The 13,440-nt window shown below is 68.4% G+C and overlaps 3 protein-coding genes across 3 annotated transcripts; all 3 read left to right on the top strand.

Moving 5' to 3' along the window:
- The first annotated feature begins 299 nt into the window (after positions 1–299).
- Positions 300–3,713, top strand: SCAMP3 (secretory carrier membrane protein 3). The gene is made up of 8 exons (XM_017808577.1): positions 300–425; positions 538–657; positions 739–859; positions 939–1,067; positions 1,230–1,389; positions 1,537–1,638; positions 1,743–1,860; positions 2,457–3,713. The coding sequence occupies exons 1-8, from the start codon at positions 300–302 to the stop codon at positions 2,601–2,603; spliced, it is 1,023 nt and encodes a 340-aa protein (XP_017664066.1). The 3' UTR covers positions 2,604–3,713.
- An 825-nt stretch (positions 3,714–4,538) lies between these two features.
- FAM189B (family with sequence similarity 189 member B) lies at positions 4,539–9,144 on the top strand. The gene is made up of 11 exons (XM_017808572.1): positions 4,539–4,757; positions 5,335–5,652; positions 5,816–5,941; positions 6,027–6,134; positions 6,314–6,474; positions 6,572–6,671; positions 6,754–6,838; positions 6,925–7,503; positions 7,722–7,790; positions 8,130–8,392; positions 8,974–9,144. The coding sequence occupies exons 1-11, from the start codon at positions 4,539–4,541 to the stop codon at positions 9,142–9,144; spliced, it is 2,199 nt and encodes a 732-aa protein (XP_017664061.1).
- Positions 9,145–10,520: 1,376 nt separating this feature from the next.
- On the top strand, positions 10,521–13,300 carry LOC108494249 (glucosylceramidase-like). The gene is made up of 10 exons (XM_017808573.1): positions 10,521–10,591; positions 10,902–11,093; positions 11,168–11,314; positions 11,415–11,548; positions 11,629–11,801; positions 11,902–12,139; positions 12,280–12,504; positions 12,617–12,780; positions 12,942–13,067; positions 13,153–13,300. Exons 1-10 carry the CDS (start codon positions 10,525–10,527, stop codon positions 13,253–13,255), a joined length of 1,569 nt encoding a protein of 522 aa, XP_017664062.1. The 5' UTR covers positions 10,521–10,524; the 3' UTR covers positions 13,256–13,300.
- The last annotated feature ends 140 nt before the right edge of the window (positions 13,301–13,440 follow it).

Genomic DNA, 13,440 nt, shown 5'->3' with positions numbered 1-13,440 from the left:
ACACACACACACACACAGACACACACACACACACACAGACACACACACACACACACACACACACACACACACACACACAGACACGTGGCCGCGCGTCACGTGCGCGGCCCCGCCCGGCGCGTGCGCAGCGGCTCCCTGCGGCGCGGGGCGGGGAGCTCCCCGGTGACGTCACTGCGCGGCGCGGGCCAATCGGCGCGCGGCAGGGGGGCGTGGCTTGAGGCGGCGGCGGCGGCGCCGCTCCCGCGGGTCCCGCGCGCGCTCCCGGTCCCGGTTTCCCGTCCCCGGTCCCCGGTCCCGCCATGGCCCAGCGCGGCGGCGGCGGCCCCGCCGTGCTCCCGGACGACAACCCCTTCCAGGACCCCGCGGCGCTGCAGCCGCGTCCCGGAGCCGCGCTGGACGGGTACAACCCCTTCGAGAGCGACGCGGTGAGCGCTCGGGAGGACCGGGGCCTGCCCGGGGCCTTCCCGGTGGACCGGGGCCATTCCCGGGGACCGGAGCGCTTTCCCGGGGCCTCACCGCTCCCCTCTCCCCCCGCAGCCTCCGCCGCCCTTCCAGACGCCGTCGGTGGTCCCGCCGCCCCCGGTCCCGGCGGCCGCGCAGCCCCCGCGGAAGGCGAGTCCCACCGAGCCCCGCAACTACGGCTCCTACGGCTCGCAGGTACGGGGGGAGGCGCCGCCGGGCCGGGGGCACCCGGGGGGCGGCGGCGGGAGCCCAGGGTCTGTGTCCCCCCCTGCCCAGGCCTCGGCCGCCGCCGCCACGGCGGAGCTGCTGAAGCGGCAGGAGGAGCTGAACCGGAAAGCGGAGGAGCTGGACCGGCGGGAGCGGGAGCTGCAGAACGCGGCCCTCGGCGGGTCACAGAGTGAGTGTGGCCGCGGGGCCAGGGAGGGGCGGCCGCCCCCTCGGAGCCGCCCCCCCTCCTCACCCCCTTCCCTCCGCAGCGAGGCTCAACAACTGGCCCCCGCTGCCGTCCTTCTGCCCCTTGAAGCCCTGCTTCTACCAGGACATCCCTGTCGAGATCCCTGCTGACTTCCAGAAGACCGTTACCACCATGTACTACCTCTGGATGGGTGAGTGCAGCCCGGGAATGTCGGGACAGACCCAGGGAGGGAGCAGGGGAATGAGTGTCCTGTGCTGTTGCTCTGGGGAAAATTGGGATGAGCGGGTGGTGCCTGGTCTGGGGTGGGGTGGGGTGAGCCCCACAGGCTCCTGAGCGCTGTCCTGTCCCTCAGCCAGCACCATTACCCTCTTCCTGAACTTCCTGTCCTCGCTGGCCTGGTTCTGCGTGGATCCCTCGTCCGGGTCCGGGTTTGGCCTCTCCATCCTCTGGGCTCTGCTCTACACGCCCTGTTCCTTTGTCTGCTGGTACCGGCCCATGTACAAAGCTTTCAGGTGTGTGCCCGAGCTGGGGGTACCTGCTGCAGCTCCCTGGGGCCTCTGGCTCTGCAGGATGTGGTGTTTCCACGCTGTCCCCCTGCTCTAAGGAATTTTTAAGAGCTCTTTTCCTGCAGCCTAACTTTGCCTGTCTCTTCCTCCCAGGAGCGACAGTTCCTTCAACTTCTTTGTCTTCTTCTTCGTGTTCTTTGCCCAGAATGTGATGTACGTGCTGCAGGCCATTGGCATCCCAAACTGGGGATTCAGGTGAGCCGTGTGCTGACCCCAGGCCGGCCCAGGACCCTGGCAAGGCGGGAGGAGGGTGGGGAAGAGGGAACTCTGGGGGCAATAACAGGCTCTTGTTTTTGCAGTGGCTGGATCCTGAGCCTGATAGCACTGCGGACGAACACGGCTGTGGCAGTGATGATGATCCTGGTGGCCTTGTCCTTCACGGCAGTGGCTGTGCTGGGCATCATTATGCTGAAAAAGGTGCGTTGGGACACTTCTTCCCATAGCCACACTTGAGCTGAAGCGAGTGCCAGGGAGGCTGAATTTGGGTGGCTTTCGTCTTCCTCTACAGCCCCTGACAGTGCTGCACGTCCCTCGAGTCTTGTTTGCGTGGTTCAGATCTCTGAGACCACTGCAATAAAAGCAAGAGGAAATGGGCAAGCAGAATGAAAAAAAAACCCAAAAATGTGTAAACATAGGTGTTTGCGAGCTCAGTTAGGGAAGACTTAGAGCTAATCACTTAACAAGAGTTTTGGAAAGGTGGTTGAAACAAAGGGCGGTTTTGTTTTTAGAATAGAGGTAAAGTAGATAAAGTAATAGCCTTTGAAGAGAGCAAGTAGTGTCTTTGAAGAGAGAAAGTAGTGTCTTTGGAGAGATAAAGTACTATATTTAGAGAGATAAAGTAGCATCTTTGAAGAAATAAAGTAGTATCTTCAAAGATGCTACCTAAGAGAGAAAGTAGTATCTCTAAAGAGGTAAAGTAATACCTTTAAAAGGATAAAATTGTAGCCTTTGCGGGGAGGGGGGCAGGTTTGGGGTGTCACTGGAGCCCCAGCCTGACCCCCTGACCCTTCCAGATCCACTCCCTGTACCGCCGGACGGGCGCCAGCTTCCAGAAGGCCCAGGAGGAGTTCGCGGCCGGGGTGTTCTCCAACCAGGCCGTGCGCACGGCCGCGGCCAACGCTGCCGCCGGCGCCGCCACCAGCGCCTTCCGCGCACCGTAGCCGGGCGGGCGCCGGCCCTGCCTCCCCGGCACGCGCGGGGGCTCTTCCCGGGGAAGAGGAGAATCCGAGTTGCACTTTCGGTGGATCCCCCGTGCCCGCATCGGCTGTCAGAGGCTGCCTCATCCCGGCTTGGAAGTGCTGGTGCCTGAATCGTCTGCTGCTCGAACCCCCTTTCCCTCACGGACAGAGGCTGTTTCTGGTTTGCGCTGGTCCCCCTCCCCCTCAGCGGACTGGGGGGAGCGGGGTGGGTGGTGCCAAGGCCGAGCCCTGCGCCTGCCATCGCCCTCCCTTCCAGCACGAGCCTCCTCCAGATGTGTGACGGGGACTGGAACTGCCGCTCGCCTTCCCTGGGCCCTCCTGTGTCCCTGCCTGGTGGTGACACCTGTGTGCCCTGGGGCGTGGAGGGCCCCTCGTTGTGCCCAGTCCTGAGGCTCTTCCCTTTGCCTGCCTTTCCCTGTGATACGGGACCCCCGTGCTCTGCCAAGAACATCATCCCCCTCTTCCCCCCAGGGCTTGCTCCGGTGGGATGGGGTGCTGTCCCCAGGGTGTCCTTCCCCTCTCTCCAGGCTGAGGAGAGCAGGGCTGGGACAGGCAGTACTCGGGCACATGCTGCTGGTGGGGCTCCTGCCTTTAGCCCACGTGCCCCCTGTGGACCCCAAAACCAGGCTGGGTGCTGAGGAGCGGCCCTGGTGTTACTGTGGCTCCAGGGAGGGGTGAACAGCTCCCCCCACCCTCCTCCTCACCCACCCCAGGGACTGTGACCCCTCGTTCCCCCCAGCAGCCTTCACCCAAGGCCTTCACCCTCCTCGGGGGCTGAGCCAGTGCCTGTGTTCCCCTTACCTGCCCTCTGTCCCCAGGGGTCCCCGGGACAGGTCTCATGCATTCTGCTTTGCCCCATCTCCTCTCAGACGCTCCCGGTTTGTCCCTGCAGCTCCGGGGCTGGCGAGAGGCTTCGTGCCTTCAGCTCTGGGGGCCGGTGCCCGCGGCTCGGCCCCGTCCTGCTGTGGTGGGGGGTCCCGTGGGGGTCCCCGCCCCCCCCTGCTGCCCCCCGTGTGCTGCCCCCGACCGCCTCCGGGTTTATTTAAGGAATAAATGAAGTTTCACTCTGTGCCTCCGCCGCCTCGGTGCGCTGACCGGGGGGGGGGAGCGCCGGGGCCGGGGCCGGAGTCGCAGCTCCCGGCGGTGGCGGTGCGGGGGTGGGGGGGACACGAACTACAGCTCCCGTCGTGCCGCGCAGGGGCGGCCCCGGGGGCGGGCGCGGTCGAGCAGCCGCCGGAGGGTGCGGGACCGTCCCCGCAGCTCCCGGCGCTCCGCCGCCCGCCTCCAGCCGCGGCCACGGGCGCTCGCGGAGGGGGCGATGCTCGCCCGCAACCTCCCGCCGGCCCGGCGACCCCGCCGGGGGCTGCGGCGCGCGGGACGGGCAGCCCACCGGTAGCCGCCCGCCGGTACCGGCAGCGGGACCTGGCCGTGCGCCCGCCGCCCGCGGAGGATGCTCCGGTGCGGACAGCGGCTCCCGCCTGCTGGCGCTGCCCCGGGGGCCGCGTCCCGGGCGGCGGCTCTCGGCCCCCGCGGGGCGGGATGATCCCCCGGCGGGGGCCCGGCGCTCCACCGACGGTCAGTGAGGAGGAGGAGGAGGAGGCGGCGGCCCCGGGGCCGCGCTCTGTCTCAGGCCGGCGGCTCTAGGCCGGCCCCGGTGAGGCCGGTTCTGTTCTCCGCGGAGCTTCTGGCGGCCCCGGCCGCGCGTGGCCGTGGGCGCTGCCCGAGCCCCCCCCGCGGGGGCAGGGAAGAGCCGCCGTCAGCATCCTTCGGGAGGCGAAAGGTGGAGCCCGGCCCGTTCCCGCAGAGCGGCCGCTCCCGCTCCTCGCGGTCCTGGCGCGGTGCCGCCGGTTGCCCCGGGGCTCCGGGGCCGGCCCCGAGCCGCCGCCCGCCGCGGCCATGCCCTCCCCCACCAACTCCAGCCGCTCGCTGACCGGCCGCAGCTCCCGCAGCCTCACCCACCTCCGGCTCCAGCGCACCTGGCTGCAGGTCCTGCTGGTCCTGGGCCTCATCCAAGCCATCCTGGGCGTCCTCATCGTCACCTTCAGCCTGGTGGCGGCCACCATCACGCCCTCCACCAAGATCCGGCACTCCTGCCCCTCCTGGGCCGGCTTCTCGGTGAGTGCGGGGCCGGCGCGGTGCGGGGAGGGGGCCGCACGGCTCCCCGGGGGCCGAGCTTGCCGCCGGTCCCAGGGGAGAACAGCCCCGCTGCTCCCCCACCCTCTGCCCGTGGCTGCCGCGGTGCATTGTGGGAGAATCCCAAGGTGTCCCCCAGGGTCACTCTGTGAGGGATGGGGACCCCCGAGCAGGGGCTGTCGAGGAACGCGTTGAGGTTTGCAAGGAGGGGCAGCACAGTGGTGACAGGGCAGGGGCCGGACAGCGAGGGGGCCTCTGCTCTACCTGCTGTGTACTGGGAGGAGGGCAGGACCCGGGGTCCCCCGCGGTGACCCTGCAGCTTGGATCGTGGCCCGGGTTTGCTGCCCGGTTCAGAGCTGCCTGCAGCCCCCAGGCCCTGAATCAGCAGTTTCTCCCAGCTTGCTTCTCCCACGGCTGCCCCTCCGGCCCTGCTGCCCCTGGGCTGGCTACGGGCCCCCAGGGATTGGGGGGGCTCTGCCCGTGGGCAGGGGCTGCTCGGGGCCCCATTGCCTGGCAGAGACCCCTCCCTACCCTCACCCCGGGGTTTGTGCGTCTGCAGCTGGCGCTGTCCGGGCTCGTCGGCATCGTCTCCTGGAAGCGGCCGTTCACCCTGGTGGTAGGTGTTGGGGGGGGACGACACCCCCTCCGCATGTGGGGAAGTCCAGGATGGGGAGGCCGAGCAGCCCCTCGTGCCCCTGCAGCCGTGTGTGTCGGCTCCCTGCTCCGCAGCCCTGCGTGGCCGGCAGCCCCTCTCCTCCCGCTGCAGATCGCCTTCTTCACGCTGCTGTCGGTGCTGGGCGTCATGCTGAGCCTGGCTGGCTCCATCCTGTCCTGCCAGAACGCGCAGCTGGTGAAGTCCCTGGAGGCCTGTGAGAGGGTGAGGCTGAGCGGGGGCAGCCCCGGAGCCCCCCGGGCCTCCGCGCTCAGCTCGTCCCTTGCTGCAGGGCTTGGGGACAGGGGGAGCTGCAGAGCCGGGGTCTGGCGGCGGGACGTGCCGGTGGCTCTCATGGGAGGTCCCTCATGGTGTTCCTTGTCGCCAGGAGAGGGACTCGTGTGTCTGCTGCCAGGCCCGCTCGGAGCCCCCGCCCGCCTCCTGCAGCCAACAGAGCGAGATGCTGACCATGTTCCCCAACCCCAACTGCCGGAGCATCCGCGTGGCGCTCAAGGTGGGGGTCCAGGGGGGGACAGGGGGAGCGGCTGTGCACCCCACCGTGCTCTGTGGCCTCTGCAGCTCACCCCACTGCTCCCCAGGACCTCCTCTTCAGTGTCTGCGGCTTGACCGTCTTCTCCACCGTCATCTGCACACTCTCTGCTGTCGTCTGCTGCATCCGCATCTTCTCCCTCGACATCGTCCATGTGGTAAGTCCCAGCCCTGGCCTGGGAACAGACGGGTCTGGGGAGCAGTGCTCCCAGGCTGGGGGGAACCTGGAGTGCCAGGACAGGACTTGGCCCCATTCGTGTGCAGATTAAAACCCAGAATGTGCATCCCTTGCTGGATCCCTGGGCGGGGGAGTTCCAGCTCTCCCTTCTCCCCACAGCTGGTCCCGCAGCGCTCGAGCTCTGTGACGCTGGAATGCACGTCCCCCCCTGACACCTTCCTGCAGAGCATGATGGACTTCGAGGAGTTCGTGCCCCCAGTGCCACCACCCCCCTACTACCCACCTGAGTACACTTGCAGCTCCGAGACAGACGCACAGAGGTACCACCTGGGGGTGAGGCCGGTGGAGCGGGGGTCTGTGTGCCCCCAGGCAGGGCTTGTCCCACCAGACGTGTCATTGCTGCTCTTGCCTCTGCAGCATCACCTACAATGGCTCCATGGACAGCCCCGTGCCCCTCTACCCGACTGACTTCCCTCCGTCCTACGAGACCGTGATGGGGCTGCGGGGGGACAGCCAGGTGGGGGCCGGGGGGCTGTGGGCAGGGGAGGCCAGGCAGGGTGGGCTCTGCTTGGCCGAGCCCTGAGCGTGTTGCCCCACAGGCCACCCTGTACGACTCGCAGCTGACAGAGGGTTCACACGCCTGCACCTGCGACCGTGTCCCCTCCATCGTGCTCAGCGGAGAAGGTGAGTGTTCCCCACGGGCACGGGGGGCCGCGGGGGGACCGGCCCTTCCCTGCAGCCCTTCATCGGCGCTCCTCCGCTCCTCGCAGTGTCCATGGACAGCGGCTCCCTGATCATGTCCGAGATCATGGACATCCCCGGGGACAGCAGCCCCTCGGAGGACTCGTGCCTGCTGGAGCTGCAGGGCTCCATGCGCTCCGTCGACTACGTGCTGTTCCGCTCCATCCAGCGCAGCCGCGCCGATTACTGCCTGAGTGTGGACTGCGTCCAGTGCAGCCACCACGCCCGCAGCCCCACGCTGGGCCTGCAGGGCCCCTTCGAGGAGACCCCCCAGCCCCGCGCGCGGGGCGAGCGCTCCTACTCCTGCTCCACGGCGGAGCCCGGCCACGACGGCGTCCTGGTGGGGGGAGCCGTCACCCACAGCTGCAACCGGCTGGCGGGGCTGGCGCGCTGCGCCGGGCCCTGCTTCCCCGAGGTGCGGCTCAAGGACAAGGGCTCGCTGCAGGGGCGGGGCGGCGGCCGCCCCACGGACCCCGGCGCCGGGCGCCCGGGCCACCCCCGGCGCAACAGCGAGACCTCGTGCCCCTCGTCCCCCGCCCCGGGGCTGGCCCCGTGCCCGCTGCTGAGGTCCCACAGTGACCCCGGCGTCCCTCTGGCCGGCCATGCTGGTAGGTGGCAATGACCAAGGTGTGTGCGGCAGGGTCTGTTCGGGGCAGCCCCGGGATGTGCCGCAGGGTTTGGCTGTGTTTCCCCGCGGCCCCGTGGGATTGGAGCCAGGCTGAGGCGGGTGGGGAGGAATGGGGGCAGCGGGAGGGTGCTGGGCAAGGGGTCATGCAGCTTGGGGTCCGCACAGCTGCCGAAGCCTGAGGGCTCTCTCTGCTCCCAGCAGATTTCAGGGAAGTACTTTATACCAAAGCACTGGAGGACACCGTGTCCGACTCCTCCGCCGATACAGGTCAGGGCACTGGGATGTAATGGGATAGACACAGGGCTGGGGGGAGCATTTCTACAGCCCTTTGGGGATCAGGCCCATCCTGCTGGGGCTGGAACAATGAAGACTTGTGGTGGGACTGCTCCCACTGGCTGGCGAGGGGAGACACCATGACCCCGGGGTCTGTGGGGACGGGTCTGCCAGGAGCAGTGTCCTGGGTCTGGGGACAGGGATGGGTCTGTCAGAGCAGTGTCCTGGGGTCTGAGGATGGAGACAGGTCCATCAGGGCAGTGTCCCGGGTCTGAGGTCAGGGATGGGTCATTCAGGAGCAGTGTCCTGGCTCTGACAGTGGCGTCCCCGCAGGGCTGTGCTCCGAGGCCTGCCTGCTCCGCCGTTCCCACTGTGACTCCCCACCGCTGCTCCGGGCCGGCTCGGTGGGCAAGACCAAGCTGCCACCCTGCAAGAAGGTGACAGAGCAGCTGTCAAAGACCACGACCCGCTCCCTGGGGGACCTCAAGGGCTGCCGCGGCACCCGCGGGCTGGTGGCCAGGTTCCTGCAGAGACCCAAGCGCAGCCTGGCAGCCGGGGTGGAGGTGTCTGGGTACAGCTTCCAGGGGCACAAACAGGTGCGTTCTGGCAGCCGCAAGTGACAGGGGTGACTCCTTCTTCCTAGAGAACCCCCATCCACACCCTCTCCCTCCCTCTGGTCCCTACTAGCACCCCCACCCTGGCCTCCCTTCCGTGGTGCCCCTTCCCCTGCCAGGTACTCACGCTGTCAGCACTTCGGCTGCAAGCAGAGCCTCCTTCCCACGGCACTGCCCTTTCCCAGCCCTTCTTGGGGAGCAGCTCCTTCCCCTTGATCCCCACCGGAGTTAGGAGTGGGAAAATCGTGCCTGTTGCAAGGGCTTTGTCTTTGCTCCTGAGTCACCGCACCCAGAGGCACATTCTGACAACTCGGCTTACGGGACGTTTGACACCTTGCGCAGCCCGGGAGGCCCTGATGGGAACGAGCCTGTCCCAAATGCCACCTTGGGCGTGTGATGCCCGCCTCTGCCATCCCTGTCACCTCTGCCCTCCTGCCCCGTGTGCCGTCCAGCTGAACCAGAGCGTGGGGGCTGCGAGCTTGGGGGGGGGAGGTGAGCACGAGAGGGTGCCACGGGCAGGGGTGTCAGTCCCACGGCTCCAGCCCACCCCCATGGGTTTGCAGGTTCCCTGGAGTGCCTGGCCGGGCGCGGAGCGGCCCCACGAAGGAATCCACCTGCAGAGCTGCGGGGACCTGAGCTCCACCTCGTCCCTGCGCCGGCTCCTGTCCGCGCGCCGGCTGGAGCGCAGCCGCCCCCGGAGCCTCAGCGGGGCCTGCAAGGAGAGCGCGCTCTGAGGGCGCAGCCCCCGTGGGGACCCCCTGCTCTGGAGAAGGGGTCCCGCTCTGGGCCTGGCCCTGGACATTGCTCGGACGTTTCTTCTGCCCCGGTGGGGCTGGGCCCTGCGCCGTGGCCCCTGGGATTCTGCTGGCCCTTTCCCCAGACGGGGCCGGGGCAAGGGGCTGGTCCCCTGGGATGTCTGCTGGGGGCTGAGACAGCGGTGACTGTGCCCTCCCTTGTCCCCAGTGCCTGTCTCCTGGGATGGCTATGCCTGTCCTCTGCCCTGTCCCCAGTGCCTGTCTCCTGGGATGGCTATGCCTGTTCCCTGCCCTGTCCCCTGTGCTGGCGCCATGCCTGTCCCTTGCCCCGTCCCCTGTGCCAGCTGTGCCTGTTCCCTGGGATGGCCATGCCTGTCCCCTGCCCTGTCCCCTGTTCTGGCTGTGCCTGTCCCACACACTGGCCGTACCCTGTCCCCTGTGCCAGCCGTGCCTGTACCCTGGCATGGCCATGTCTGTCCCCTGTGCTGGCCATGCCTGTCTCCTGCCTTATCCCCTTGTGCCAGCCGTGCCTGTGCCCTGGGACAGCCATGCCTGTCCCTTGCCCTGTCCCCTGCACTGGCCGTGCCTGTCCCCTGCCCTGTCTCTTGTGCTGGCCATGCTGGCTTGTTCCCCAGTTCCCTGTGCCAGCCGTGCCTGTACCCCAGGATGACCTTGCCTGTCCCCTCACCTGTCCCTTGTGCTGGCCTGGTCCCCGGTCCCCTGTGCCAGCCGTGCCCGTAGCCTGGGACTGCCATGCCTGTCCCCTCTCCAGCCGCCCCGCCCCGTCCGGTGCCGTTCCCGGTGCCGCCGCCGGTGCCCCGCGCTGGCCGTGCCCGTTCCCCCCGTTCCCCCCGTCCCCGCCCGGCTGCGCCCGGGCCGCGCTGCGGGGCCGGTCCCGCGGCCGCTGCCCCTCGCTAGAGACCGAATAAAAGGTGGTCGCCGCCGCCCACGGGGCCGTGGGGCCGGTGTCACGGGGCGGGCGGGGCGGGGCGGGGCGGGCGATCAGCTGACCGGTCACGGGGCGCCGGTTTCCCGTTTTCCCGATTTTCCCGGTGCCGTCGGGGCGGGGGGAGGCAGCGCGGGGAGCGGCACCGGGTCCGGGACCGGGACCACCCGCGCGTGCCGGGGGGGCTGAGCGGCCCCGCGCCCCTGCGGTTCCCCCCCCGCTCCGCCGTCCCGGTACCGGCGCCGGGAAGGGCGGGGGGCCGGGCCCGCCCAGAGCCGGTGCCGCTCCCGCAGCGGCGCCCCGGGTGTGGGCGGGACGGGCGTCCCGGGCGTCCCGGGCGCCCTTAAAGGCGAGGCCGGCGGCGGGCCCGGTGCTGCGGGGCCGGCTCCGAGCGCAGCGGGAGCGGCGGGGCCATGCGGGCTGCCGGTGCCCTGTGCTGGCGGCTGGTGATGGTGCTGCTGGCCGCGCACCGGGCCGCAGGTGAGCGGGGGGGACCGGGAGTGCCCGGTGGGTGGAGGAGACAGGGGTACCCGGGAGGGCTGGGGATGCCCGGTGGACTGGGGGTGCCCGGTGGACCGGAGTAGGGGGGTAAGGAGAGGGAATACCCGCGGCTGTCCGGTGTCTGGGGATGCCCAGGAGTGTCTGGGCATCCAGAGGCAGCGTGGAGCTCGGTGGCCAGGAGGTGCCGGGATGTGGAGCGCGGGGGCAGCGGTATCACCCTGGGGCAGGTGGGAGAGCTGGCAGAGACCCATCCCCGAGGCTGCCCCCATCACCCTCCCGTGCCCCCCAGGCGCCCGACCCTGCAGCCCCAAGTACTTTGGCCGCGATGCCATGGTCTGTGTCTGCAACACCACGTACTGTGACACGCTGGACCCCCTGGTCCTGCCACCCCCCGGCTCCTACGTCAAGTACGAGAGCAGCAAGGCCGGCAAGAGGCTGGAGCAGAGCAAGGGGAGGTTTCGGCGCAGACTCTGCGCCCCAGGTACCGCCGCGGATGGCAGGGATGGGTTGGACCCCGCTGTGACCCTCTGTCACACTGGGCTCCCCTCCCTGCAGACGTTGTCCTTACCCTGGACACGACGCAGCGGTTCCAGAGGGTGAAGGGTTTTGGTGGCTCCGTCACCGACGCGGCCGCCATCAACATCCTATCCCTGCCGGAAAAGGCGCAGGACAACCTGCTGCGCTCGTACTTCTCCGAGGAAGGTGAGAACACGCAGGGAGACAGGTAGGATGGCGGCAGGGACCCTGGGTGCCGGCAGGTTTTGGAGACCTCATGTCCCACTGCCACCCCTGTGCCTGGCAGGGCTGGAGTACAACCTCGTCCGGCTCCCCATGGCCAGCTGCGACTTCTCCCTCCACGCCTACACCTACGACGACGTTCCCTATGACTATGAGCTGAAGCACTTCAACCTGCGGGATGAGGACACCAAGCTGAAGGCGAGCAGTGGGAGGGAGCAGGGTGGGATGGGGGACCTCAGGGGGCTCAGCTGAGCCAGTCCCTCCACCCCCTCCCGCAGATCCCTGTCCTGCACCGAGCCATGGCCATGAGCAAGCGGCCGCTGTCACTCTATGCCAGCCCCTGGACCTCCCCCACCTGGATGAAGACCAGCGAGTCCTACATAGGGAAGGGGACGCTGAAGGGGCAGGCGGGGGACAAGTACCACAAGACCTGGGCCAACTACTTCGTACGGTGAGGAGCGTCCAGGGTGAGGGGACAGGGGTGATACCCGGGGGACCCTCGGTGGTGGCACTGAGGACCCCCCATGGCTCACCCCTGCCCTCCACACCAGGTTCCTGGATGAATACGCCAAGCACAACCTGACCTTCTGGGCGGTGACAGCAGAGAACGAGCCCACGGCCGGGCTGATCAACAACTACCCCTTCCAGTGCCTGGGCTTCACGGCCGAGCAGCAGCGGGACTTCATCGCCCGCGACCTGGGCCCGGCGCTGGCCAACAGCTCCCACCGCCACGTCCAGCTCATCATCCTGGACGACAACCGGCTCCACCTCCCACACTGGGCCAGAGTGGTGAGCGTGGGCAGGGATGGCTGGCACAGAGAGCCGGGGCAGAGCCCCCCATGCCCACGGGGGGCTCGGCCGCTCCGTCCTGCTGTGCAAGGGTTGGGGCGCTGGCTCTGCCCCACAGGACCAACTCTTCTCCCCGCCAGGTGCTGGAGGATGAAGAGGCAGCTCGTTATGTCCATGGCATCGGCATCCACTGGTACCTGGACTTCATCGGTCCCATACAGGACACAGTGTTGCCCACTCACGAGCTCTTCCCTGACTACTTCATCCTGGCCACGGAGGCGTCCATCGGAGCCCATTTCTGGGAGCGGGATGTGATCCTGGGCTGCTGGGACCGGGGCAACCAGTACAGCCACAGCATCCTGACGGTGAGGCCCCTGCATCACTGCATGTGATAGGCCCTGGGAAGGGCTGCCAGCGTGCCCCCTCTCCCCTTGGCACCCTGCTCCTTGGGCACATGTCTGGGCTGTCCTGTTGCAGAACCTGAACCACTTTGTGACTGGGTGGACCGACTGGAACTTGGCTCTGGACCTGGAGGGGGGCCCCAACTGGGTCAAGAACTATGTGGACAGCCCCATCATCGTGGACAGCAGCGAAGGCATCTTCTACAAACAACCCATGTTCTACCACATGGGGCACTTCAGGTGGGTGGGTTGGGGCCCCTGACGTGCATCCACCTGCCTGGTCTTCAGCTCCGTCATCGCAGCAGCTCGTCAGGAGGAGAGCGGTGCAGGTTTGGTGGGAGAGGAGCTCTCCTGGGAGCTGACTCCCTCCCTGAGGTTGCTTCTTGCTTCTGTCTGTGCAGTAAGTTCATTCCTGAGGGCTCCCAGCGCGTGGGGCTTGTTGCCTCCAAAGAGTCCAAGAAGACAGCGCTGGAGCACACGGCTTTCCTGCGCCCCGACGGCGCCGTGGTGGTGGTGGTGCTGAACCGGTGAGCGACACGGCCCAGCCCCTGCTGTGGGCCCTGCGCACCAGTGGGTGCTGCACCTCTGACCCCCCCTGCTCTCCCTCCACAGCTCCCCCCAGGACATCTCCTTCGGGCTGGCCGACACCGTCGGCCTCATCTCCGCCGTGGCTCCGGCCAACTCCATCCAGACCTACGTGTGGCAGCGGCAGTGACGGGGAAGGGGCGCCTGTGGACGTGCCGGACGCAGCCGGGCTGGACGTGCGGCCCCAGCTGCCCGCGGGCTCGGGCCGGGGCGCGCGGGGGGAGCGATTCCTCGGAGCCGAGCGCCCGGAGCGAGCCGGGCCGGGGACGCCGTGCGCGTGGCAGGAGGGCCAGGGGCACCGGTGCCCCTCAGGGT

This window comes from Lepidothrix coronata, unplaced genomic scaffold, assembly GCF_001604755.1.
Source record: "Lepidothrix coronata isolate B3197 unplaced genomic scaffold, Lepidothrix_coronata-1.0 Scaffold23, whole genome shotgun sequence".
Taxonomy (NCBI): Eukaryota; Metazoa; Chordata; class Aves; order Passeriformes; family Pipridae; genus Lepidothrix; species Lepidothrix coronata.
Note: the sequence above shows the minus strand (reverse complement) of the source record. Positions and strands in the feature narration are given on the sequence as shown.